This window comes from Haliotis cracherodii, unplaced genomic scaffold (assembly GCF_022045235.1).
Source record: "Haliotis cracherodii isolate W230 unplaced genomic scaffold, xgHalCrac1.p SCAF_7, whole genome shotgun sequence".
Taxonomy (NCBI): domain Eukaryota; kingdom Metazoa; phylum Mollusca; class Gastropoda; order Lepetellida; family Haliotidae; genus Haliotis; species Haliotis cracherodii.
In genome coordinates, this window is record NW_027266330.1 from 24,794,168 (window position 1) to 24,822,130 (window position 27,963).

General features: G+C 43.3%; 1 protein-coding gene across 1 annotated transcript; it reads right to left on the reverse strand.

The window, feature by feature from the left end:
• Nucleotides 1-343: 343 nt before the first annotated feature.
• Nucleotides 344-27,806, reverse strand: LOC139447816 (methylmalonyl-CoA mutase, mitochondrial-like). Its single transcript, XM_071229301.1, has 19 exons — nucleotides 27,649-27,806; nucleotides 26,126-26,260; nucleotides 24,570-24,701; nucleotides 22,480-22,586; nucleotides 20,487-20,670; nucleotides 19,753-19,887; nucleotides 18,882-18,999; nucleotides 17,728-17,807; nucleotides 16,807-16,938; nucleotides 15,779-15,955; nucleotides 13,260-13,343; nucleotides 11,327-11,432; nucleotides 10,322-10,458; nucleotides 9,150-9,275; nucleotides 5,999-6,100; nucleotides 4,488-4,628; nucleotides 3,995-4,122; nucleotides 3,188-3,276; nucleotides 344-1,497 (listed from the first exon to the last, which is right to left on the reverse strand). The coding sequence occupies exons 1-19, from the start codon at nucleotides 27,700-27,702 to the stop codon at nucleotides 1,418-1,420; spliced, it is 2,247 nt and encodes a 748-aa protein (XP_071085402.1). The 5' UTR covers nucleotides 27,703-27,806; the 3' UTR covers nucleotides 344-1,417.
• Nucleotides 27,807-27,963: the final 157 nt, after the last annotated feature.

The following is a 27,963-nucleotide window of genomic DNA, read 5'->3' on the forward strand; positions in this document are numbered from 1 at the left end:
ATGTTTATTTGGTTACACATCTGTTTAGTTGGTTACATACTAATTTGAACAACAACAAAAAAAAAGACACTGCCTGCCCTCACTATATTTTCAAAAAACATTGCCCGAGAACTAAATCTTTTTTTTTTTTGCCTTAGGACCAGCATTGGTTGCTGTGGACCTTTCCTAACCCAGAACCTACAAGGTTAGTTTTGGTTTGACAAGATCAGTCGATATGAATCCATATGCTCAGACTAAAATCTACAGGACACAAAGCTAAGATGGAAGCTCGAACTAGAATTTTCAAATATTCAAAAGTAAAGAACAATGACATCAGGTTACGTGTTTTATTCAGAAACACAAGACATACGCTGATTTGAAATATTTATTGGAATAACTTAAAGTCTTACAATTCATTATCAACTGCAATACTAAATATCATAATACTCTATCACATCATCACATTCACCCTTCCACACACACTTTAGTACAGTATTTACAGTCAACAGTACCTGGTAAACATACATTGCCATACACAAATGCTTCTTCCTTCCCTGTTATACCATTCAAAGTGTAAATCTATCACTTTCCTTTCAGATTAAATACACTAGAAGGATGTTCACTCTCCAACACACGTCCATGAATATGATTTGCTTCATAAAACACATTTACTTTATCTTACTTAAGAATGCTGGAGTGGTTTCATGGCAACAAATCTGAATCACAACCCCTGTGACTAAACATTGTAACTTTGAGTTTGTGATCACGACCGATCCCCAGGGTGCCTTTGTACAGAGCGATCTTAGCGCTAAGGTGATTGTAACTCCAATACCTAAACATAGACTTACAACAGTCTTAGCGCTAAGGTACTTTTGTACAAAAGCACCTAGGACTCAGGCCATCACAGTAAGATACTCCCAAGAAGAAACACATCCCATTCTGCAGATGAAGGCTGAAGCCACACAAAATGCATCTGATTATCCATAATGTCAACAATGTCAACAGAGAGATATACACTGGGGACCAATCAATATGAATGATTTTGTTGTTCTTGTTGTTTAATGCCTCACTCAGCAATATACCAACTATATGACATCAGACTGTAAATAATACAGTGAGGACTAGACAATCCAGTGATTGGATTGACATCATGAGCATCGATCCATGCAATCGCAATACGATGACATTCATCAACCTAATCAACGAGTCTGACCACCTGATCCCATTAGTCGCCTCTTACGACAATCATAGTTGCCTTTTATGGCAAGCATTGGTTGCTGAACACCTATTCTACCCCGGATCTTCACGGGTCGTATACCAAAGGAAGTTACAGAACAACATCAGACGAAGAAGCATATCATGGCACTTAGATGCACTAACAGCATGGCACTTATAATGCAGAATGTCTCAGATCTTTGCATTGATGTCATTCTCAGTATTAGGCCCTTTGTTTTGTCTCGGTTGAATGCTGACCAATCATGTCGATCAGCTTCATTGCAGCGTCTGGTATCCGTGTCCCTGAAGAAGAGTAAGCGAGTGAGTTGGGTTTAACACCGCTTTTAACAGTATTCCAGTTATATCATGTCATGTCAACTTAATGTTGGAGGAAAGGCCGAAGTGATGCAGGTCTCAGACATTTACCACTTTGGTGAAACCCACAAGCACGGGTATGGTGCTGACAAACCTAGAAACATTATCGTGGTGAACCGGGATTCGAACCCACAATCACTGGTTTCTGGTGTGTCCAAGGGACGCAACTCTGCACAGCCAATCACAGCGTCTTAGACAACTGGGCCACGTGCGCCCCTGCATGAAGAAGAAGATACTTGGTCATTTATTGCACACTTCAGGCAAACCTAGAAACATTATCGTGGTGAACCGGGATTCGAACCCACAATCACTGGTTTCTGGCGTGTCCAAGGGACGCAACTCTGCACAGCCAATCACAGCGTCTTAGACGACTGGGCCACGTGCGCCCCTGCATGAAGAAGAAGATACTTGGTCATTTATTACACACTTCAGTGTGAAAGACTGAGTTTTCAAAAGTTAGGCATAACTTAGAAGTTGACGGATGACAATCTTGAATCTATACAGGATCCATACTGAAACGTTGCCTTTACAGTATTAAAGAAGTTGTTATCCATAAATTGTGTCTACTTTGAGAAAAGTGATACTTCGCTTGCAGTGAACATAACAATGCTGTTAACATAACACTTGACAGAGCTATAGTCATACAAAAGTAAGCTCCCCTTTATTGTAAGTGTCTAGCCCGTTTGGTGGTGTCAGAGACCATATAATAGAGGGACGGCCCTCTAGCCAATGCGCGAAACCATCATCTATTATATGGTCTCTGGTGGTGTCAAGTGTGTCGTGACATCTATTATATGGTCTCTGGTGGTGTCAAGTGTGTCGTGACACTCAACACCGCAATGTTCCAGCTACATGACGGCAGTCTGTAAATAATCGAGTCTGGACCAGACAATCCAGTGATTGACATCATGAGCATCGATCCACGCAATTGGCATTGATGACATGCATCAACCATGTCAGCGAGCCTGACAACCGACACCCGTTAGTCTCCATTCGTTGTGTGTGGTGGTAATTGTGTGTTATGTCATGCATGGGTTTGTATGTATGTTGGTGTGTGTGGAGGTGGATGTGGGTATGTGTGTGGAGGTGGATGTGGGTATGTGTGTGGAGGTGGAGGTGGGTATGTGTGTGGAGATGGATGTGGGTATGTGTGTGGAGGTGGAGGTGGGTATGTGTGTGGAGGTGGATGTGGGTATGTGTGTGGAGGTGGAGGTGGGTATGTGTGTGGAGATGGATGTGGGTATGTGTGTGGAGGTGGATGTGGAGGTGGATGTGGGTATGTGTGTGGAGGTAGATGTGGGTATGTGTGTGGAGGTGGAGGTGGGTATGTGTGTGGAGATGGATGTGGGTATGTGTGTGGAGATGGATGTGGGTATGTGTGTGGAGGTGGATGTGGGTATGTGTGTGGAGATGGATGTGGGTATGTGTGTGGAGGTGGAGGTGGGTATGTGTGTGGAGATGGATGTGGGTATGTGTGTGGAGGTGGATGTGGAGGTGGATGTGGGTATGTGTGTGGAGGTAGATGTTGGTATGTGTGTGTGAGTGGGTGCTATGTATTTGTGCAGATACATACATTCCAATCACAGGAAGCACCTAGACTTATGTTATCCCTCCTCACCTGGGCCAAAAACAGCGGAGCAGCCAGCACTGAAGAGGAAGTCATAGTCCTGGGGAGGGATCACGCCGCCGGCTACAACCAGGATGTCACTGAAACAGCAGCACATGACTCATCCATCAGAGGAGTGAGTGAGCAGGTATTGTTTTACGCCACTTTTAGCAATATTCCAGTAATATCAAGGCGGGGGACACCAGAAATGGGCTTCGCATATCGTACCAAGGTGGGGAATCAAACCCGGGTCTTCGGCGTGACGAGCAAACGCTTTATCAACTTGGCTACCCCACCACCCCAATCCATCAGAGGACAGTATGAGTGAGTGAGTATGGTTTTACGCCGCTTTTAGCAATATTCCAGCAATATCACGGCGGGGGACACCAGAAATGGGCTTCACACATTGTACCCATGTCGGGAATCGAACCGGGGTCTTCGGCGTGACGAGCCAACGCTTTAACCACTGGGCTACCCGACCGCCCTGAGGACAGTATGAGGGATGGGTACGCTCCTGTCAGCAGAGATACATACAAATTACCTACAGCCTGTACGAGATAACTACAGGCACTGAAGCTCACAGCAGCTATTGGATGAATCCAAACTTAAGTGAGGGTGTGTTACAACTTGCACCAACCGTTGCCTCCACAACTTTGTGATTGGTTGACTTTCACTCATTTCTATTTAGAAGACAAGCCTTCAGTGTCTTGAAACTGGATGTAATCACACTGTAGACAAGACACCTCTTATATTACCCTAAAATTTCTTCAATAAGTGCGATATGAAATCAAGTACAAGACAAATGATTGTGATACTCACGGTCGTCCCATGTTCTGGAGCTCCTTGATAAGTTCTGGAATCAGGGTCTTGTGACCCGCAGCAAGGGAACTAACTCCCACAACATGCACATCTGCATCAATCGCTTGCTGAGCTGCCTCTTTTGGTGTCTGAGGTGAAGTAAAGTGGAGATGCTCTACACTTATTGAACATGTGTTTTTTGTAACATAACCATTGTATATTCAGACATAGAGATAATTATATGTGTGTCATGCTGATTATACAAGTGAGTGAGTGAGTATGATTTTATGCAGCTTTTAGCAATATTCCAGAAAAATCAAGGCCGGGGACACCAGAAATGGGCTTCACGCATTGTACCCATGTCGGGAATCAAACCCGGGTCTTCAGTGTGATGAGCGAACGCTTTAACCACTTGGCTACCCGACTGCCCTTGATTTTACGAAATTGGTGAACAGTGATTTACAGCAAGCCCACTTGACAAGAGCAGATTCTAAAAAGTGAACTGTTTACTTACTGCAAAGAGTGGACCAATGTCGACATCAAAGCCGAGATCAGCAAAGCCCGTGGCAATCACCTTCCCGCCTCGATCATGGCCGTCCTGGCCCACCTTGGCTACCAGGATACGTGGGCGTCGCCCTTCCACCTCCACGAAGCTCTGCACCAAACAATGATACTTTCTAACTTCAAGGGGAATGAAACTTGGGAGTGAGCCAACACAATTTCACTGTAACAATGAACCTAAGCGCATGTTGTTTTATGCCATGGCAGTCAGTAAACAGTAGAATATTCATATGAAATCTCTGTTAAAAGCAGTCGATTGTATGATTCCAACTATATCATATGCATGTGTTTATGAATCACTATCAGTTTTATAGTGATGGTAACAAGTGTTTGCATACAGGTGATGTCACACATCACAAATACATGCAAAGGCAAGCCAATTGTTCACCTGGAAAAAACACGGGACCATATAGTACCAGTCAAATTTAGAATTGCTTTGAAATTTTTGAAAGCTTTAATGAGGCCTTGGATGCAGTAACCATGATCAAACAACTTTTGAGCAAGAGTCTTATCATGCTCTTTGAGGTGGGGTGAGGTGAAATGGGGTTTAATGTCGCATCCAAGATTATTGCACTTATATAGAGACTTGCATGTACGTGTGTGTGTTCGTGTGGCTGCTTGTATTAGTCCGGACTGATGCCGATTTATAGTGCTAGCTCACTGAGATACCATGCCGCAGTTTAACATGAATACCCCACTCAGACACAGTATACTGACTCCAAGCCGACCAGTCCTTGTTTTAGCCCCTTAATGCTGAGCGCCAGACAGGGTAACAACAAGTACCATCTTTTAACGTCTTTTGGTATGACGCGGCCAGGGATCGAACCCCGGACCTTCCGCTCTCCGGGCGGATGCTCTACCACAAGACCACGGAGGCGGTCCTCATGCTCTTTGAAATCTTGGTAGGGAGAGCATGTTCGATTGTTCCTCAATAGTTGCAAAACGAACACAGCAAAGGTTGGAGCTGCTGGATTATTGCTCGGCATTTTGTCACTCTGAATCTTTATGCACAGATCTAAATATGAAACTGATGAGGCGGTCTCAGTGGTCTCTTCTTTAATGTCTAGTTCAGGTTGAAAAATCAGTGGAAGGGAACTGGCTATTTGACCGTTACTCAATGATATCAGATCATCGATATACAAGAAGATATACTTCTTGGCAAAAGTCTTTTGTTTTGATTTTGCTAATCTGAGCCAAAATTCTGATTCAAACAGATCAGCAAGAAGGGGAGCACAATTGGTGCCCATGGGGATGCCTAGTTCTTGCCCAAATGTCCTACCCCAAAATATTACATGGATGTTATCAATGAGGAAGTCCAGCATTTCAAAATTGTTTTCTCAGTAAACTTAAAATGATCACATTCATTTCATTTTTGACAAAATTGGACAAATTGTCCTGAACCTCTGACAACAGATCTGTAGGTTTGGTAACAAATGCCCAATGGACAAGGAGTGCAATGTTCACCTTTATTCTCTCAGACACAATTCTCATTTCCTCGGCTTCACCGAACTCCGTCACGTACGCTCCGCTCACCATTCTGTCGCTGGCTACATGACGGCCGAACACCTGTTCATAAATATGGTGTGGATATGTTATGTATAGTTTCAAGTTTCAGGTACATAGCCATAATTTCTAATAAACTTCGAGAAAAATACAAATTGGAAAATATACAAATTGATGTGCTTCACTCCACAGTTTTATACGACACAAAATACTGTGTTAAGAAATTGAGAATAGATTACAAAATTCATGCCGTGTGCCCCCTGATTCAAACCTTGGACCCCCTTATTCATGGCTTGGACCCCCTTATTCATGGCTTGGACCCCCTTATTCATGCCTTGGACCCCCTTATTCATGCCTTGGACCCACTTATCCATGCTTTGGACCCTCTTATCCATGCCTTGGACCCCCTTATTCATGCCTTGGACCCCCTTATTCATGCCTTGGACCCACTTATCCATGCTTTGGACCCCCTTATCCATGCCTTGGACCCCCTTATTCATGCCTTGGACCCCCTTATTCATGCCTTGGACCCACTTATCCATGCTTTGGACCCTCTTAGCCATGCCTTGGACCCCCTTATTCATGGCTTGGACCCCCTTATTCATGCCTTGGACCCCCTTATTCATGCCTTGGACCCTCTTATCCATGCTTTGGACCCCCTTATCCATGCCTTGGACCCCCTTATTCATGCCTTGGACCCCCTTAATCATGCCTTGGACCCCCTTATTCATGCCTTGGACCCCCTTATCCATGCTTTGGACCCCCTTATCCATGCCTTGGACCCCCTTATCCATGCTTTGGACCCCCTTATTCATGCCTTGGACCCCCTTATTCATGCTTTGGACCCCTTATTCATGCTTTGGACCCCCTTATTCATGCCTTGGACCCCCTATCCATGCTTTGGCCCTTATTCATGCCTTGGATCCCCTTATTCATGCTTTGGACACCCTTATTCATGCCTTGGACCCCCTTATCCATGCCTTGGACCCCCTTATCCATGCTTTGGACCCCCTTATTCATGCCTTGGACTCCCTTATTCATGCTTTGGACCCCCTTATTCATGCCTTGGACCCCCTTATTCATGCTTTGGACCCCCTTATTCATGCTTTGGACCCCCTTATCCATGCCTTGGACCCCCTATCCATGCTTTGGCCCCCCTTATTCATGACTTGGCCCCCCCTATTCATGGCTTGGACCCCCTTATTCATGGCTTGGACCCTCTTATTTATGCCTTGGACCCCCTTATTTATGCCTTGGCCCCCCTTATTCATGCCTTGGACCCCCTTATTCATGGCTTGGACCCCCTTATTTATGCCTTGGACCCCCTTATCCATGCCTTGGACCCCCTTATTCATGCCTTGGACCCCCTTATTCATGCTTTGGACTCCCTTATTCATGCCTTGGACACCCTTATTCATGCTTTGGACCCACTTATTCATGCCTTGGACCCCCTTATTCATGCCTTGGAACCCCTTATTCATGCCTTGGACCCCCTTATTCATGCTTTGGCAGGGTATGAAACTCCCAAAAAATCCAGCCAGACCACAAGACTGGCTAGCTGAAATACTTGCCAGCCCTGACCAAAACCTGCCTGCCCACTATAATCATATGTTTCTCTGGATAATTTAATTAAAATTTTAAATCGAATTCAATGAACATGAAGTAATGCAAGGAAAGAAACACTTTTTAGGTCATATTTGTGTTTAATATCCTAGAATACATCATGTAAATATCCTTATTCCTAAATAGGGCCTCATAACATTAATCATTTTAACACCAAAGATGGACAAAATGTTTAACGACTGATCATAACTTGCATGCGAAAATATCGCATTTTGATTTAATAGGACACCAATATGTAAAAATTTCAATTAAGAACAATATTAAAATTTGTATTTGGAACTTGAAACCAATAAACAGTCATCAGATATATGAATACATAAACCGTTCTTATCAGAATTGAATAGGGCAACTCTGATATGTTATTTAGGTATTTATTTCTTAGCATACGTACACAGTATTGTAGGTTATTGTCATTATGGGATCGCTACAAATTGCGCTCTGGGGAATATATGACAGGGTTGTTACACATCTATGGCCATGGAAAAAGCAAAAACGACTTTTTGCGCAATTAATGTCTTCATTTTAACGAGGCATATAAATTATCATTTAATATAATGTAAAATATACCCAGTAAATAAGATGTGTAAATGATTAAATATTTATTTGTATGCATATAGATAAACTAGTAGATGATTGCTTTTAATATTTATTATATTCGATTTTATCAACGAGTATTATTAAAAACCAGTGTTGTGGGTTCTAACAGTTGCACAAATGCCATATATAGCGAGTTGATATAATGTTCGTAATCGCTGCTGATAGATCAAATAATATAACCCGTGATACCATAACGTGTGAGTATCGTGTGCTGTTATTCCCACGATAGCGTGCATACTATGGTAAATATTTCATTATTTACACGATATATCTACATATTATGGTTAAAGTTCTGTTATTTACACGATGTCGTGCATATCGTGATAAATTGTCTGTTACTTGTACGATATCGGGCATATTGTGATAAATTGTCTGTTATTTACACGATATCGTGCATATTGTCATAAATTGTCTGTTATTTACACGATATCGTGTACATTGTGGAATATGTACTCTTTATGTACACGATATCGTGCGAATAGACACAGCCCTTGTAGCATAAGCGCATGGTTAAATTTTAGGTTGTCTAAAAGCTAACGGGGTTTCTTTTGGGTTACATTTTCTCATTCATCTTTACATGTGAATTAATGCTTATCATCGGGAAATATTTAGAATATTTTCACATATGAAATATAACCCGACCGTCAGGGGGATTTGAAAATCTGGCAGCCCGAATTGAAATCAACCCGTCTCGGACGGTCGGGCAGGCAGGTATTTCGAACACTGGCTTTGGACCCCCTTATTTGTGCCTTGAACCTCCTTATTCATACCTTTGATCCCCACAATGTATTACTCACACTACCATGGACTGGAAAGACCAAAGTAAATCCATGTCAAACGATAAGACCTTAAATTGATCAACAGTGAAGATTATCCGTAATGTTGGACTCACCACTTCCATGGCCTGAGTTATCTCCCCTACCGATGCCCGCGCCCTGGCAGCCTCTATAGACAGATGGAGCAAGTTCCCTGCCCCAGTCTCACAGCACTTGGTGAGAGCAGACAGGGCTCCCTGGCACTGAAACAAAGAGGGAGGTGCAGTCAGGTCCATATTCAACCTGGACCTGCATAGGCTTCATAGCTTCTCTTTAGGACTGGTGTTTAACAGTCAGGTGCTTAGAACCCGTGAAGATTCCGGGGTAGAATAGGTCTTCAGCAACCCATGCTTGCCGTTAAAGGTGACTATGCTTGTCGTAAAAGGCGACTAACAGGATCGGGTGGTCAGACTCGCTGACTTGGTTGATGCATGTCTATGATCCCAATTGCGTGGATTGATTCTCATGATATTAATCACTGGATTGTCTGGTCCAGACTCAATTATTCACAGACCGCGGTCATATAGCTTGAATATTGCTGAGTGCGGCATTACAAACAAACAAACAAACAAACAACATAATGACAGTCTGTCCTCCAGAATGTACTGGAAGATGAAGAAAAAGAGCAGCCTTCTGAGGTGAGCCAAAGTGTGAATTATCTGTCCTAAGTGATTAAATTATGTAGATCCTGTAGTGTTGATGTAGTATTATCCTGTGTGGGGTATTCAGTATACTGTGTGGGGTATTCAGTATACTGTGTGGGGTATTCAGTATACTGTGTGGGATATTCAATATACTGTGTGGGGTATTCAGTATACTGTGTGGGGTATTCAGTATACTGTGTGGGGTATTCAGTATACTGGGTGGGATATTCAATATACTGTGTGGGGTATTCAGTATACTGTGTGGGGTATTCAGTATACTGTGTGGGGTATTCAATATACTGTGTGGGATATTCAGTATACTGTGGGGTATTCAGTATACTGTGTGGGATATTCAGTATACTGTGTGGGATATTCAGTATACTGTGGGGTATTCAGTATACTGTGTGGGATATTCAGTATACTGTGTGAGGTATTCAGTATACTGTGTGGGGTATTCAATATACTGTGTGGGATATTCAATATACTGTGTGGGGTATTCAGTATACTGTGTGGGGTATTCAGTATCCTGTGTGGGGTATTCAGTATACTGTGTGGGATATTCAATATACTGTGTGGGATATTCAGTATACTGTGAGGGGACCTACCTTAGCCTCATTTCTTGTCTCCCGCATCGTCTTCAATCTGGCCACCTGCTTCTGTAGTACCACAGTGTTGTCTATAGACAGGACTTCCACTGTGTCCTGATCCTTCAATCGATATTTGTTCACGCCAACTATCACCTCTATAATAAAGAAAGGTAATTCACAAAATTATGGTTCATTCCTTCTAAACTCTTACGGCAAGAGTTTCAAACTGGCGACTATGCTTTGAAACATGTATTGACAGTTTCCTGATCTGGTAAGCGACGCTCTGTTTGGTCAGAGCAAAGGTTATTCTGATATGACCCGTAATGGGATGTCCTCAGATCTTTGTTTAGCAGTACCGACAACTAAGATCTGTCTTTAATGAGATTGACATGGTTCTACATTGTCAGTGATTTGTAGCTATTTCAGTGAAAACAGAGATGACATGGATTTCAACTTCTTGCTTTTGTCAATTGTACTTAGAACCTCTACCAAGCACAGTTCACTTGCTTGATAAAGGTTCGGGCATCTGTACTGAACATCAACTTAAAGGAATGAAGAGGTAGAACCACTGTCAACTCTTTATTGACACTACAGCTTCCAATATGTAACTTAAAGACAAAAAAGCCACTTCAGCTTATACTTTATGTAAATGAACCAAAATGTTCGCAAAAGCTTGAGTATAAACCATGATAAAATTTGACCACAAATGCACTGAACGTGTTAGAATTCAGGGTTAGAAACTAACAGTTTTCGTCCACTAGTCCTTATAATGATAACATATAGCAAAACCCTTAAATGGGCCAATTTCTACTAGTCCTTTGGATACCTTTACTATTGGGCAGTTTGGTAAGGACTACAGGACTACTGCCAATTTCTATCCCTGTTAGATGTTTACGTACGGTTTTCAAAAAGCTTCTCTCGACACACTGTTGTGTTTTTGTTGCCAGTCACGAAACTGAAACACCGCCACCTAGCGAGCTATTTATAGTCAGAGAGGGCTTTAACAACTGTGCCACTGCTGACCTGATTCACTGTCGATCCTGGCCTGTCTCTTGGCTGCACACTCCTCAATCTTCAGCTTAGGCATCCCAGACGCCACAGCCTTAGCCATTCCTCCCATCTCTTCAATCTGAGAATGAAGATTGTGAAACCCTAGACACGTATTAATAGACAATGGGGATTCTGGCTCACTCCCATCTGGGTCAGAGCTAGACCTTAACAATGCATCTATGGGGTTTGTATGTTTATACGAATTATGTGATGACGATCCACGCTATACTTTGATAAGCAGTGGCTTAAATTTGCTTAACAAAATATAGCAAATTTTAGCCACTGCTTTGCAAAGTATAGCATGGATCGCCTAGATCTGGCCCAGGTGGGAGTGAGCCATCGTCAACATAACACATACCCATTCATAAGACAGGCACCTGTTTCTCAACCTGACTGTAGCTCTATGGCTGTGCTGAAATATCTAAGATTGTCTAACAATAGCCTTAAAGGGAAACAACTCTCCAGATCTCAGTCATCTAGCCGGCACCATGTTAATTTGCCAGCGTATTCACTAGATGCAAATTAATGTCAGTGACCCAACAGACTGGGCTTCGAACCAGGAATGGGGCAGTTGGAGGGCATCATTGACAGCAAGGGGGAATCCCATTGACTCCTTGCGTTTGATTGGATGATGCTTACTATAACTTTCCACCATACAAATTTGTCTGATATGTGAAAGTATGGAGGTACAATTATGTAGTTCACTTACAGTAAAAATGTGCAGGTATTATTTTGTCAACAATGAAGTTCAGTTCCTATACTCAAAACAGTAACAACCCATATTTATTTATGCATGTATGACACATTGTCATCCATGTTTCATGGTATAACCCTACACCTGTAAATTTGTCATCATTCTCTTAATGCTGAGTTAATGGCTCACCTGACAAAGACTATGCAAAATAACTCCACTGAGGCTGTTAAGGATATAAAGCAATCGGTGGTTTGCATCTCTGGTGTCTTGGGTAATGATTTAAAAATCTAAGATTGGGTCATAAAACCAGGTCTGATGTCATGGATGTATAACATGTTATGTAATATGCATGTGACAGCATAGCAAGGGAGGAATGGTCAGTTGAGTTCAAAAAACTATCGATCAAAGGATTAGCCAATAATATGTTGATTGATTTCTCATTGTCATCTAGACCGCCTCCGTGGTCTAGTGGTAAAGCGTCCGCCCGGAGAGCGGAAGGTCTGGGGTTCGATCCCCGGCCGTGTCATACCAAAAGTTGTTAAAAGATGGTACTTGTTGTTACCCTGTCTGGCACTCGGAGTCAGTATACTGTGTCTGAGTGGGGTACTCATGTTAAACTGCGGCATGGTATCTCAGTGTGCTAGCACTATAAATCGGCATCAGTCCGGAAGAGTACAAGCAGCCACACACACACACGTGCATGCACGTCGCTATATAAGTGCAATAATCTTAGACGCGACATTAACCCAATTTCACCTCACCTCATTGTCATCTAGCTCATGGGATTTTTTTAAACGAACCGTGGACATCATTAACAGCATTGTCACATGTGCTATCTCAGCTGACCAATGAGACCTGACACCTGTGTGAAACACCTCAAACAAACTTACACGATCAGTTGAGAGATGAACACGAGTCAGAATATCCCGAAACCCTAAATACAACATCTTTATTTTCTCATAAATCACCACAAAATGAGCCAAATGGAAGCCAAGATTTAATTAGGAGTGCAGGAAAAGGCGTTTCAGGGGTGAGGAGTGTCAATTTTCAGAGTGCCGCTAGGTGGCTACGTGACCATATGTTTGGCCACTTTGTGGCCCCCATCATTTAGTTGTAGGCCAGTGAGTTCGGAAAAGGACCACTAACTTTTTAAAGGAGCAAGCCCAGCTGGCTACATACAAATTTGTTGTTACTTCTACCCGTGGAACTTACCTCATTGATTAACTTGAGTGCTTCATCGTAGATGTCATTGGTGAGGTTTTCCATCATGTAGGACCCGCCCCAGGGGTCAGCCACCTGAGACATACAGTACACAGTATTACAGTCAGGTACCTCCATCTCCACCCCATTACAGGGACCTGCCCCATTACAGCGACCCGCCCCAGGGGTCAGCCACCTGAGACATACAGTGCACAGTATTACAGTGAGGTGCCTCCATCTCCACCCCATTACAGGGACCAGCCCCAGGGGTCAGCCACCTGAGACATACAGTGCACAGTATTACAGTGAGGTACCTCCATCTCCACCCCATTACAGGGACCCGCCCCAGGGATCAGCCACCTGAGACATACAGTGCACAGTATTACAGTGAGGTGCCTCCATCTCCACCCCATTACAGGGACCCGCCCCAGGGATCACCCACCTGAGACATACAGTGCACTGTATTACAGTGAGGTGCCTCCATCTCCACCCCATTACAGGGACCCGCCCCAGGGGTCAGCCACCTGAGACATACAGTACACAGTATTACAGTCAGGTACCTCCATCTCCACCCCATTACAGGGACCAGCCCCATTACATCGACCCGCCCCAGGGGTCAGCTACCTGAGACATACAGTGCACAGTATTACAGTGAGGTGCCTCCATCTCCACCCCATTACAGGGACCCGCCCCAGGGGTCAGCCACCTGAGACATACAGTACACAGTATTACAGTCAGGTACCTCCATCTCCACCCCATTACAGGGACCAGCCCCATTACATCGACCCGCCCCAGGGGTCAGCTACCTGAGACATACAGTGCACAGTATTACAGTGAGGTGCCTCCATCTCCACCCCATTACAGGGACCCGCCCCAGGGATCACCCACCTGAGACATACAGTGCACAGTATTACAGTGAGGTACCTGTGAAGATCCAGGGTAGAATAGGTCTTCAGTAACCCATGCTTGCCATAAAATGTTTGTCGTAAGAGGCGACTAATGGGATCGGGTGGTCAGGCTCGCTGACTTGGTTGATAGATGTCATCAATCCGTATTGCGTGGATTGAAGCTTATGATGTCAATCACTGGACTGTCTGGTCCAGACTCAATTTTTTACAGACCACAGTCATATAGCTGTAATATTGCCGAATGTGGCGTTGAAAAACAAACTATTTACTCTACCTCCATCTCTACCCCATTACAGCAATATGAAGATTGGCTGTGATTTGGGGGATTCTTTAAGTAAATATTAGAAACAAATTTGAACAATATTGGCTGCGTAATGGCCTTAAGACGTTTCAACTTTCCGTTAGGTCAAAGTGCAAAGTTCAAGTCATGAGGGACATATATGTTGAGCCCCACGACTGATTACACATCTACCAAATTTCACTAAAACAGGGCTGTCAAGGCAGCCATTTTGAAATTCTGATTTGAACTTCTTGAACAAATTGAGGTTACATCATTCGTGAAAACAATCACATGAAGTTTCAGTTTCATTGTTACAGTGGGTCCTGAGTTGAAGACGTTACGGCAGAAGACAAATGACATATGACAGACAACTGTTGCAGGAAAAGGAGGCCATGACATAAGCTTACTTTACGATCAGCTGAAATATGCCAAACTACGTATTACCGTATTCCGACGTAATAAGCCCCCAGGGTGCTCTCAAAATTAGAAATAGGGGGCTCTTATTATAATATTATTTTGGTTAAAAAAAAACAGAGTTGAAAGATCTAAAATTTTGTGGTTTATGCTGACAGCCTGAAATGTTTACATACGACAGATATTTTTTTCCAGAATTTAATTGCCCATAATTAAGGATGCATATAACAAATGAGTGCGTATTATACAGGAATAAATAAGTCTTGTGTACATTGATCAATCCGAAGGGGTGCTAATTGGGATTGTTCATTAGCCAATATATTAGCAAATATCGCTGTGGGCGCTTATTAGAGCGGGGCCCTTATTACGTCGAATACGGTATATGTTATTCTGCATACCACATACTTATTTTTTATCGAATTTCACAATGTACATGCAGAAATGAATATGGGATTCAGACTCATGACCAGTACGTCCTGGTATTCTGAAAGACAACAATTCTGCAAAGCATACACATTTGGAAACAGTATCATCTAATGATGAAAAGATTTATGGCATTCAATATTTTAAGCATTGTCAGGCACTGTCAGGCACTGTCAAGTACCATCAAGCATTATCAAGCATTGTTAATCTCCCTGTTCCTATAAGCACCCTTACATTATGAAAACAAAATCTCAAGCATCGACAGGTTTCTTAAAAATAGTGAGTGAGTGAGTGAGTATTGTTTTACACCGCTTTTAGCAATATTCCAGCAATATCACGGCAGGGGACACCAGAAATGGGCTTCACACTTTGTACCCATGTCAGGAATCGAACCCGGGTCTTTGGCGTGACGAGTGAACGCTTTAACCACTAGGCTACCCGACCGCCCCTCTTAAAAATATGCTCCCTGGGCAGTTATTATGTGTCTATGTTATAAGAAGACCTACATTAGGAATTCCAGACTCTTCCTGCAGGATGATCTGTGTGTTTCTCGCTATCCTGGCACTGAATGGCGTCGGCAGTCCAAGAGCTTCATCGAAAGAGTTGGTGTGTAGAGACTGTGTGCCCCCGAACACCCCCGACATCGCCTCCACCACTGTGCGGATGATGTTGTTGTATGGATCCTGGGTCGAAAAATTTAATATTATGATGAATTGACTGTCCTTTCCATGGAACTGATATTGGGCGAGGTGACATTTAATAGATAGGAAGATATATGAAGCTAACTTTTCTGTCAATACTGGCAGTCTTTCAAAATAATTATGAAGAAATCAATGCTGTATTGGTGGTAGATTGTAAGCATAACCTGGACTGAAAAAATATCACCTGGTCCAATAAGCTGCCTCTTACCACCAGTGCTAACATGGACTCCCCGCAATGATGAGGTATAGGGGCTCAATTTGCAAAGGAATCCACACACACATATCTGTCCATCACTGAGGGCACCCACCTCTTCTGTGAGGGACCAGCCAGAAGTCTGACAGAAAGCTCACAGTAAGTCAGACTTTCCTAGGAATCCACACACACATATCTGTCTTTCACTGAAGGCACCCACCTGTTCTGTGAGGGACCAGCCAGAAGTCTGACAGAAAGCTCACAGTAAGTCAGACTTTCCTAGGCATCCACACAGACATATCTGTCCATCACTGAAGGCACCCACCTGTTCTGTGAGGGACCAGCCAGAAGTCTGACAGTGAGCTTGCAGTAATTCAGACTTTCCTAGGAATCCACAGACACATATCTGTCCATCACTGAAGGCACCCACCTGTTCTGTGAGGGACCAGCCAGAAGTCTGACAGTGAGCTCGCAGTAATTCAGACTTTCCTAGGAATCCACAGACACATATCTGTCCATCACTGAAGGCACCCACCTGTTCTGTGAGGGACCAGCCAGAAGTCTGACAGAGAGCTCACAGTAAGTCAGACTTTCCTAGGAATCCACACACACATATCTGTCTTTCACTGAAGGCACCCACCTGTTCTGTGAGGGACCAGCCAGAAGTCTGACAGTGAGCTCGCAGTAACTCTGACTTGGGGTTCTTGGGCTGGAACTTCTCCCTCACCAAGTTGGACCACAGGCGCCTGGCTGCTCGCATCTTGGCAATCTCCTGAGTGGAGGGAAATGTTCATGTAGTTACAGAAGTGTTTCTTCTAACTATAAGGTTGTATATTGCTGACTGTTACACCCACAATTTGATGCAATAACACACTTTGCATCTTCTCTGTTAGGGTCCATCACACATGATTTAATCACAGTAAGATTCTTGTCATGTTTAAGTGAGGATTCCATGTATTACTGTAACTGAAAGCTCGGTGTATTACTGTATAAGCACCGTTTTACTGTATGTGAAAGCACCAATTTAGTGTATGTAAAAGCACCATGTTTTACTGTATGTAAAAGCACTCTTTTTCACTGTATGTAAAAGCACCGTTTTTACTGTGCGTGAAAGCATCCTGTTTTACCGTACGTGAAAGCACCCTGTTTTACTGTACGTGAAAGCACACTGTTTTACTGTAGTGAAAGCACCATGTTTTACTGTACATGAAAGCACCCTGTTTTACTGTAGTGAAAGCACCCTGTTTTACTGTATGTGAAAGCACCATGTTTTACTGTACATGAAAGCACCTTGTTTTACTGTATGTGAAAGCACCCTGTTTTACTGTATGTGAAAGCACCCTGTTTTACTGTATGTGTAAGCACCTTGTTTTACTGTAGTTGAAAGCACCCTGTTTTACTGTTGTGAAAGCCGCCTGTTTTTACTGTACATGAAAGCACCCTGTTTTACTGTTGTGAAAGCACCCTGTTTCACTGTACGTAAAAGCACTCTGTTTTACTGTAGGTGAAAGCACCCTGTTTTACTGCAAATGAAAACACCATGTATTACTCTTTTACCTACCATGTAGAAGTTCATGCCAAGACCCCAGAAGAAAGACAATCTTGGAGCAAATTTGTCCACATCTAAACCCCGACTGACACCTGATGAAAGAACAAAACATGAATTACAAAACATGAAAAGCGTAGTCAAAACATTTTTATCGGAAGTTGCAAGTAACACCCTTGTCTTGTCTTTTTACCTCTTTCCAAAGTGAGTGCATGGATTTAGTTTGAAAGACACTTTGAACAGTATTTCAGTTATAACACAGAGTCTCAGCTAGGGGAGGAAACACCGAAGACCCAGGTTTGATTCCCGACATGGCTTCAATATTCTATGGCTGGAATATTACTAAAAGCAGAGTAAAACAATATTCACTCTCTCACAGAAGGAGATCAACTGAAAAAAAACTCATTTCAGGAACTGTGTATCATTTATTGTGTGTATTGCATATTAGCTATGATACAGGCTTAAATAGATAGTTACTACCTCTTAGCGGTAGTTCGCTGGGAGGCGCATACTCATTGGAATCAGATCTTGTGCTAGATTTGGTCTTCAGAAACCCACTCATTCACTCCCAAGGAGACTCCCAAGGACACTCCCAAGGACACTCCCAAGAAGACTCCCAAGGACACTCCCAAGGAGACTCCAAAGGATACTCACAAGGAGACTCACAAGAACACTCCCAAAGAGACTCACAAGGACACTACCAAGGATGCTCCCAAGGAGACTCCCAAGGAGACTCCCAAGGACACTCCCAAGGAGACTCACAAGGAAACTCACAAGGACACTCACAAGGACACTCACAAGGAGACTCACAAGGAGACTCACAAGGACACTCACAAGGAGACTCCCAAGGAGACTCCCAAGGATACTCCCAAGGACTCTCACAAAGAGACTCACAAGGAAACTCCCAAGGACACTCACAAGGAGACTCCCAAGGAAACTTACAAGGAGACTCACAAGGAAACTCCCAAGGAGACTCCGAAGGACACTACCAAAGACGCTCCCAAGTAGACTCCCAAGGATACTCCCAAGGACACTCCCACAGAGAATCCCAAGGAGACTCCCAAAAGGAGACTCACAAGGAATCTCCCAAGGACACTCCCAAGGAGACTCACAAGGAGACTCACAAGGAGAGTGTAAGGCATCTACCCCATGTACTATGGTGTACACACCTGTCCTGATGTACTCCAGCCCATCAGCGATAGTGAAAGCCAGCTCGATGACGGCGTCCGCCCCCGCCTCCTGCATGTGGTAGCCGGAGATGGAGATGGAGTTGAACTTGGGCATGTTCTGTGGAGAAAGATAGCATAAAGGATGAGGATTTCCACTACACTCAGCTTCACTGTCTTCAGTGACATTTCATTATATTATTAGTAATAATTCATTCGGTCATGTTCAACTCTGCCTTGATACCGGAATACCTGATGTCATAAAATAGAACAGCTCTACATTCATCATGATCATTCGATCGAATATTTTTTAGGGATTTTTTCTGTGCTACCCGGTACATAATCCAAAGTATCCTGTGAAAATTAACCTTTTGCAATAAGTTTTTGGGGTCAGATTACATTCTGTTTTCATCCATTCATCATATCTTTTTGAGCTGATTTACATCTGGGCCCACTTGCACAAAGCGATCTTAGCGCTAAGACTATTGTAAGCCTATGTTAAAGTATGGGAGTTACGATCATCTTAGTCTTAAGATCGCTTTGTGCAAGTGGGCCCTGAACTACTTGCCAAATGCAGATCTGAAAACACCAATTCCTGCCAGCTTTGAACACAGTTCCAGATTCAAGAAAGGAGACAGGCATGTTTTCAGACATTCGACCTTGACAAAATCCTGGACACATGTAGGGCCTGTTACTAAGACTTTGAGAGGCATTTAGAAGTGATACACATAAGGATGGATGTCAACTTCTTTATGATGAGTAACAGAGTGGAACAAACTGATTCCGGTGTAAACCATTTCAAATTTGTTCACTTTCTTTATGGAGCTTCATGGAGAAAAATTATAGTAATTACTTATGAGAGACATGGACAAACCTTTGATGTGTACTCGAAGATATCCCCGATGATCTTCATCGAGGGCTCCGGGGGGAAGATGTAGGTGTTCCGCACCATGAACTCCTTCAGGATGTCATTCTGTATGGTCCCGGCAAGCTGGTCCTGTGACGCTCCCTGAATACACACCACACCATAACACTGTACACAGCAATATTCCAGCTATATTACCCTCTCTGAGTGAGTGAGCATGGTTTTACGCCACTTTTAGCAATATTCCAGCAATATCAATGCAGGGGACACTAGAAATGGGTTTCACATATTGTACCCATGTCAGGAATCGAACCCGGGTCTTCGGCGGGACAAGCGAACGTTTTAACCACTAGACTACCCGACCGCCCTTTACACTTTCTGAAGTCACACCACACCATAAGACTGTACACAGCAATTTTCCAGCAATATTACACTCCCTGAATAAAGTCCACACTGTATAATACACACCATACACAATGTCAACGAAGGAAAGCATACAATATCACGGCTGAAAATGCTGAACTCTAACAACAATTCCACTATAGGGAAATAATTTTGAAAATATGTCTCATTGCAAATATTCAACGTAATCACAATCTCAAATGAAGTCATGCTGTGAATAAGTAAGTGATTTCACCAAAGTGGTAAATGTCTAAGACCTGCATCCCTTCGGGCTTTCCTCCCACATTAAGCTGACACGCTGTGATATAATACTGTTCCAAGCAGCATTAAACCCAACTCACCTGTTCCTCCGCAGCCACAACGAACATAGCCAGGACTGGCAGCACGGCTCCATTCATCGTCATGGACGTGGAGAGTTTGGACAGTGGGATGCCATCAAACAGCAGCTTCATGTCCTCCACGGAGTCTATAGCAACCCCAGCCATGCCAACATCACCAACAACACGGGGATTGTCAGAGTCATAGCTGCAACAACATCAGAAGAACATCAAACAGCAGCTTCATGTCCTCCACGGAGTCTATAGCAACCCCAGCCATGCCCACATCGCCAACAACACGGGGATTGTCAGAGTCATAGCTGCAACAACATCAGAAGAACATCAAACAGCAGCTTCATGTCCTCCACGGAGTCTATAGCAACCCCAGCCATGCCAACATCACCAACAACACGGGGATTGTCAGAGTCATAGCTGCAACAACATCAGAAGAACATCAAACAGCAGCTTCATGTCCTCCACGGAGTCTATAGCAACCCCAGCCATGCCCACATCGCCAACAACACGGGGATTGTCAGAGTCATAGCTGCAACAACATCAGAAGAACATCAAACAGCAGCTTCATGTCCTCCACGGAGTCTATAGCAACCCCAGCCATGCCAACATCGCCAACAACACGGGGATTGTCAGAGTCATAGCTGCAACAACATCAGAAGAACATCAAACAGCAGCTTCATGTCCTCCACGGAGTCTATAGCAACCCCAGCCATGCCCACATCGCCAACAACACGGGGATTGTCAGAGTCATAGCTGCAACAACATCAGTTGCTTTCAGGTGAGGTGAAATCCAATCTAACATCGCTTTCAAGATTATTTTACACATAGAGCCACATGGATGTATGTGTGTCTGCTTGGACCAATCTGGACTTGTCGGTTATTTAGTCCTAGCCCAATAAGATGCCATGCCGCAGTTTAACATGGGTACCCCGCGTAGCATGCTGTTTCTTTGTTTGTTGTTTTATGCCACACTCAACAATATTCCAGCTATATGACGGCTGTCTGTAATTATTCGAGTCTGGACCACCCAATCCAGTGATTGATATCGTGAGCATCAATCCACTGTATACTGAATACCCCACACAGTATACTGAATATCCCACAGTATACTGAATACCCAACACAGTATACTGAATACCCAACACAGTATACTGAATACCCCACACAGTATATTGAATACCCTATACAGCTATATGACCGCGGTCTGTGAAAAATTGAGTCTGGACCAGACAATCCGTGATAGACATCATGAGCAATGATCCAGGCAATTGGGATCGATGACACGCATTAGCCAAGTCAGCGAGCCTGACCACCCAATCCTGTTAGTCGGCTGGTACGACAAGCATAGTCGACGTCGCCTCTTAAGGCAAGCATGGGTTGCTGAAGACCTATTCTACCCTGGATTTTCACAGGTCGACTGTCATGTGACACCAGCAAGATCAACACATAGTACCAAATATATCACGGGCCATGCTTCAATAAAACAATGTGGAAGTGAGTAAGTGAATATGGTTTTACCCCGCTTTTAGCAATATCACGGTGGGAGACACCTGAAATGGGCTTCACACATTGTACCCATGTGGGGAATCAAACTCGGGTCTTTGGCATGACGAGCAAAAGCACTGACCACGAGGCTAACCCACCACCCCACAATATAGAAGTATGCTCTCCAAAAAGCATAAACAACAGAGTACAGAAAACTACATTTTACAGAGTACAGTAAACTATGGTCAAAACGAACTCAAAGGGACCATTAATTATAGTTTGTTATAACCGTAGTTCGTTATAAGCATATATACAGCAAATGTCCAGGACAAAAAAAAACACAGTTTGTTATATATATGTCAATTCGTTATAAGCGTGTTCGTTATAAAAATATATACAGCAAATTGCCGGGACTAAAAACACCAGTTTGTCAAATCTGTCAGTTCGTTTTAAGCGTGTTCGTTATAAACATAGTTCACTGTATTCAAGTTGTTGCAGTCTTTGATGTCTCGCTCACCCTCTGTGTGTGGCGAGGTCGAAGGCGACGCTCAGACCCTGCTGGCCTCCTGCGATGTTGTCCCGGTAGAACTTGTTGCTCTCTTCCACAGTGCTGAATCCTGCATACTGAAGACCATGTTCAGTAAGACATGGTAAAACATAAACCTCAGGACACTGTTGAAAGTTGTTTGTTTGCACGTTGTCAGCAATATTCCAGCTATATGACGGCGGTCTGTAAAATAATCGAGTCTGAACCAGACAATCAAGTGATTGATATCATGAGCATTGTGATTGATCTACGCAATTGGGGTTGATGACATGCATGAACCTAGTCAGCGAGCCTGACCACCCGATCCTGTTAGTCGCCTCTTACGTGAAACATAGTCGCCTTTTACGGCAAGTATGGGTTCCTGAAGACCGATTCTACTAAGAATCTTTATACGTCCAGGAGACTGTTGAAAGTTGTTTGTTATATCTGTTGTCAGCTACCATGCGTGCTATTTTAGAGTTCATCATTGATATACATATCATTCACAGTCTTGTAAAATGAAACTACAGTAAAACACTGTTGTGTCGACCTACATAATTACTTTGAACATATACTGAACTGCAAAAGAAACATCACCATGGCTAGATATATGAGAAACCTTATTTGTCCAACATGTATGTGAACATACTTTGAGACATATAAAAAAGATGAAACTGGCAAAACTGATCATCAAGGTTGAAATTAAAGTGTCAAATGTTCTTAAAGTGAAACACAACACTAGTCTCTGAGAAAATGGCATCACAAGTCAGTATCTCGTGTGTCTGCCATGTGCATTGATGACTGCCGTGCAACGTCACTCTGGGGAACGCCTGACGCAGTTCAGCTGCAGTTGTCGGCCTTGGTCGGACATCTTTCAGTCGTCCTTGAATCTCATCCCACAGGTGCTCAATGGGATTTAAATCAGGACTGAGGGCAGGCCATGCACTGCATGGTTCTGATGGAGGAAGTCTTGTGTTGCTCTCGCAGTGTGGGCACAGGCGTTATCATGCTGAAACTCTTGGTTGTGGCAACGTGCCAAATGAGGTATGGCGTGTGGTCTCAAGACTTGTTCAATGTGCCGAGCTGCTGTGACATCATTGCCTCTCCCTGGACTGATGTTCTGGAAGACCACAGGGCCGACCCTCTGTGCATGACCAATTCCACCCCAAGAGTCTCTCTCAAAAACAAAAGCATCCGAATAATTTTTCCCACGGCGTCGCCAGACTCTCTCTCTGTCACCTGCTGTGAAGATACAGTAACACCTCTCGTCTGAGAAGAGGACTCTTCTCCACTGCTGGTGGTGCCAATGCTAATGCTGTGTTGCCCAATGAAGACGGTCCAGGCGATGACGTGGTGTCAGAATGGGTCCTCGGCGTGGCCTGTGACAGTGGAGGTGTCTGCTCGTCAATCGTCAAAGCACGGTGTCCACACTAATGTGTGGCTGGTGTGTCCCCATGGTCTGTCAAGCAGTTTCCGCAGCAGTAACAAAGCGATCTTGAAGATGCTGTCGCACAATCTGACGATCCTGAAGTCCGGTAGTGACCCTTGGTCTTCCACTACGAGGTCGGTCATCTGTAGTGTTGGTGGTCTGGTACCGTTGCTGGAGCCTGTATATGGCCCTTACGTGGACTTGAAATGCATTGGCTACTTGCCGGGTGGTTTGTCAAGTTTCCAATCGTCCAAGGGCTTGGTGTCGCTGATGTCAATCTTGGCATGTGGTAGCAATTCAATAACAAACGAATGCTATCCGATCTGGGTGGATTTTTATAGGGCAAGAAATGGGGGAACACATGTGCATTTCAATTTGCACGGAACTCACGTGCAGCGGGTTACCATGGATGCTGCCATGATCGGTTTTGCGATCAGTTTTATAATCATCTGCTTTTGTTTTTTATCATCAAATTCATTTTTACGGACAAGGTAAAGTTAAATTTGAGAAACTTTGACCAAAACTACCCAGATATTTAAATGACAACTTTTCATGCAATGTTACTTGGGGTGATATTTCTTTTGCAGTTCAGTATACATGTGGGTACTGGGGGTCAGGCCTACCACACAGCAAGTCATGTCTGTCTGTCTACCTGTCTGATGGTCCAGGGCCTGTGTGTGTACATGGTGTAGTACGGGCCCCGGGTGTAGGGGTACTGCCCTGGGATCTCGTTTGGTACTTCCTTCACATCTTCTTGAGTGTAGAGAGGCTTGACGTTTATTCCCTGGCAACGGAAACAAAACCTTTTTAGAACAGAATCATCACATCAGGGATAATTAAACATGAAAACCAAGTAAAAACAGCTAAAAATGACAGAGAATTATTTCATTGTTAGATTTATGACTCTGATAACAATACATTTCCAAAGTTAAAGGTTTGGGATCTAGGGCATGTAGGGGGTACTTTAAAGGTGCTGGGAAATACAGTGGAATCTGTCTAAACCAGACTTGTAGGGGACAGGGAATTAAGTCCTGTTTAGACAGCAGTCCAGATTAGACAAAAGTCCAAAGAGATATGTCCTTTGGAATCTGACAAGAAATGAACAGTCAAGACTAAAGACGTGTGTATGTGTATAATAATACCTAGCTTAGATGCCATGGTGAAAGGCTTACACCACAATATAAACAAGAAAAATGTCCCAAGTACAGCAGATATATTTACATCAGACCAATCTTGGTATCAATCTATGTTGAAATGACATTGTTTGTGAGAACAGCTTACTAGAGATGTGTGAAAAGTTTACCCGATTAGTGAGCATCAATTACATAATAAATTGGTTCTTTGTCCTACAATTTCTGTCCACAATATGGAGTAGGACAGATCTTACTGGATGATAGATGAAAACTGTAAATTCAGGATTGTAAATTTGTTCTGGCATATGACAGAGATCCAGATTAGTCAAGAGACCAGTTTTATACAGATTCTATTGACAGAATCATAGCTGTGTATCGGCAACCAGCACATGTCTAATAGTATATAATTGTTTGTTTGTTGTTTAACACCGCAAGTCAGCAATATTCCAGCTATATGACGGCGGTCTGTAAATAATCAAGTCTGGACAAGACACTCCAGTAATTGACATCAATCTACGCAATTTGAATATGATGACATGCATCTACCAAGTCAGCAGGCCTGACCACCTGATCCCGTTAGACGCCTTTTACGACAAGCATAGTCACCTTTTATGGCAAGCATGGGTTGCTGAAGACCTATTCTACCCTGGATTTTCAAAGGTCGACTGTCATTATGTGACACAAGCAAGATCAACACAAAGTATGAAATATATCACGGGCCATGCTATAATAAAACAATTTAGAAGTGAGTGAGTGAGTGAGTGAGTGAGTGAGTGAGTGAGTGAGTGAGTGAGTGAGTGAGTGAGTGAGTGAGTGAGTGAGTGAGTGAAGGCTAAAAGGCTAACCCACCACCCCACAATGTAGAATTTTCTTCACAGGCATGTCAGATAGTAAAATAAGAGCACTAGTGAGCACATAGCTATGACTTTGCAGCTTTTTTAGCCACAACGTAGACAATTTATACCGTTGACAAGCAAGCTGTTGACTTTGTCATCCGTCAACTTATAATTAGTGCCTATCAAACAATTTATTTTAGCCAGAGTGAACATGGTGAAATGTCTGCCAGTTTATCCACCTCTGATGTCCTCCATGTGAGAGTGTCCTCCACATCCTTCCCCCTCAACTCCTTCTTGGCTCCAGCTGACCACGTCGGATCAAGAGGGGCCGAAATGCTGGCAAACCTGGCACAGCTCCACACAGGGGAGAATATCTACAACAGCAACAAGCAGTGATAAGCGATGTTGTTTTGTTTGTTTGTTGTTTAAAGCCGCACTCAGCAATATTCCAGCTGTATGACGGCGGTCTGTAAATAGTGGAGTCTGGACCAGACAATCCAGTGATTGACATCATGAGCATCGTTCCATGCAATTGGTACGACGACATGTATCAACCAAGTCAGCAAGCCGGACCACCCGATCCCGTTAGTCACCTCTTACGACAAGCATAGACGCCTTTTACGGCAAGCATGGGTTGCTGAAGATCTATTGAAGGGTTTCTTGCACACCAAAGGGACACAACTCTCCATATCGAATTGCTGCACCTTGAATGACTGTGCCACCCAAGAACACCCATATATATGTATGTATTCCCCATGTGACGTGTTTTCAAGCCTTAACTTTTTTGAAGCCATTCCACAATATGTGATCATGATCTTACTGATGAACATGATGAAATCAAGGTAGATGCCACAAAGCCCACTGAAGACAATAAAGAAGCACTGAAGTCATGTTATAAATTAAGCTACATCATGCTACATGAGGTAAGATATTCTGTTATGCAAACATACTTCAAACCCGCCTGTTTTCTAGCACACACTTTTATTAACCTAGTGCTGATGATGATTTGGCATCAGAACAATCGTATGCACTGATGGTGAATCGACTGCTGTTTGTAACCTTCCTGCCTGTCATGTGACTGGTCATGTTGACTTTGTCTAGCTATTTTTAACTCGTCTGTAATGGAACGTCTAAAAATCACATGAGTGTAACAAGATGGCACCTGACTGACCCAGGTCTCGCTCAACTAGGCATTATCACTATAAAATTAACAAGACATGGTTATTTTACCTTCCATGCGCAAACAGAAATAATTTAAATGTTTTCAAAGGTAAGACTTAATTTTAGTGTATTGGGATTGTTATTAGACAGTAATGCAAAATACCTCTTAGGGGCTTGAAAATCCATAACACGAGGATATGTACAAAGTAGCCATGCGTCAGTTTCACAATGACACACATTACAACGTCTTCACTGGAAACTGCTCCCCTTCTTGACTGTACATAATGTATAATGCACGTTTCTGCAAAACCCATTAACTTAACTGTTTTAAACAGAATGTCATTAGAAGAAATACATAATGAAAGAAAAAACGGAGTGAGCATTTGTATTTTCACTGTAATGTTCATTCGCGATACAAGCTGATCTAAAGGTTGCACATTAAGTTTGTATTGCAAGTGAAAAAGTCCTGGCAATACAGTAGGGGGCTAGTGATCGAAAACAGAACATTTTTCGGTCGATCACATGCATACATTCTTTCCGTGTCCACATATTGTTATACATATCTGTTTTAGCATCAAAGTTAGTTATTTACTAAACATACTTGATTCGATCTGTTGCCAAGCTCTTTACCGATCAAACTGTAAACACGCAGCATGATTTATATTTTATCGCAAAACCAGCAAAGAAGGTCAAGGACGAACGGTGTACACAAAATAGCGGATCGAATGAGGTGGGTGGTGGCTGAAACGGACCTGTGCCAACGTCCACATATTTCGCTGGTGTAATCCTATTTGGTATCCTGTTCAGCCTAGCCCGGATGTGAAGACAAAGGATTATAGGTGTTAATATACAATGCTTACCAAACTGCAATGTTTCAATCGTCAGAATTCTTTTAATGAATGAATATGATCCAGCA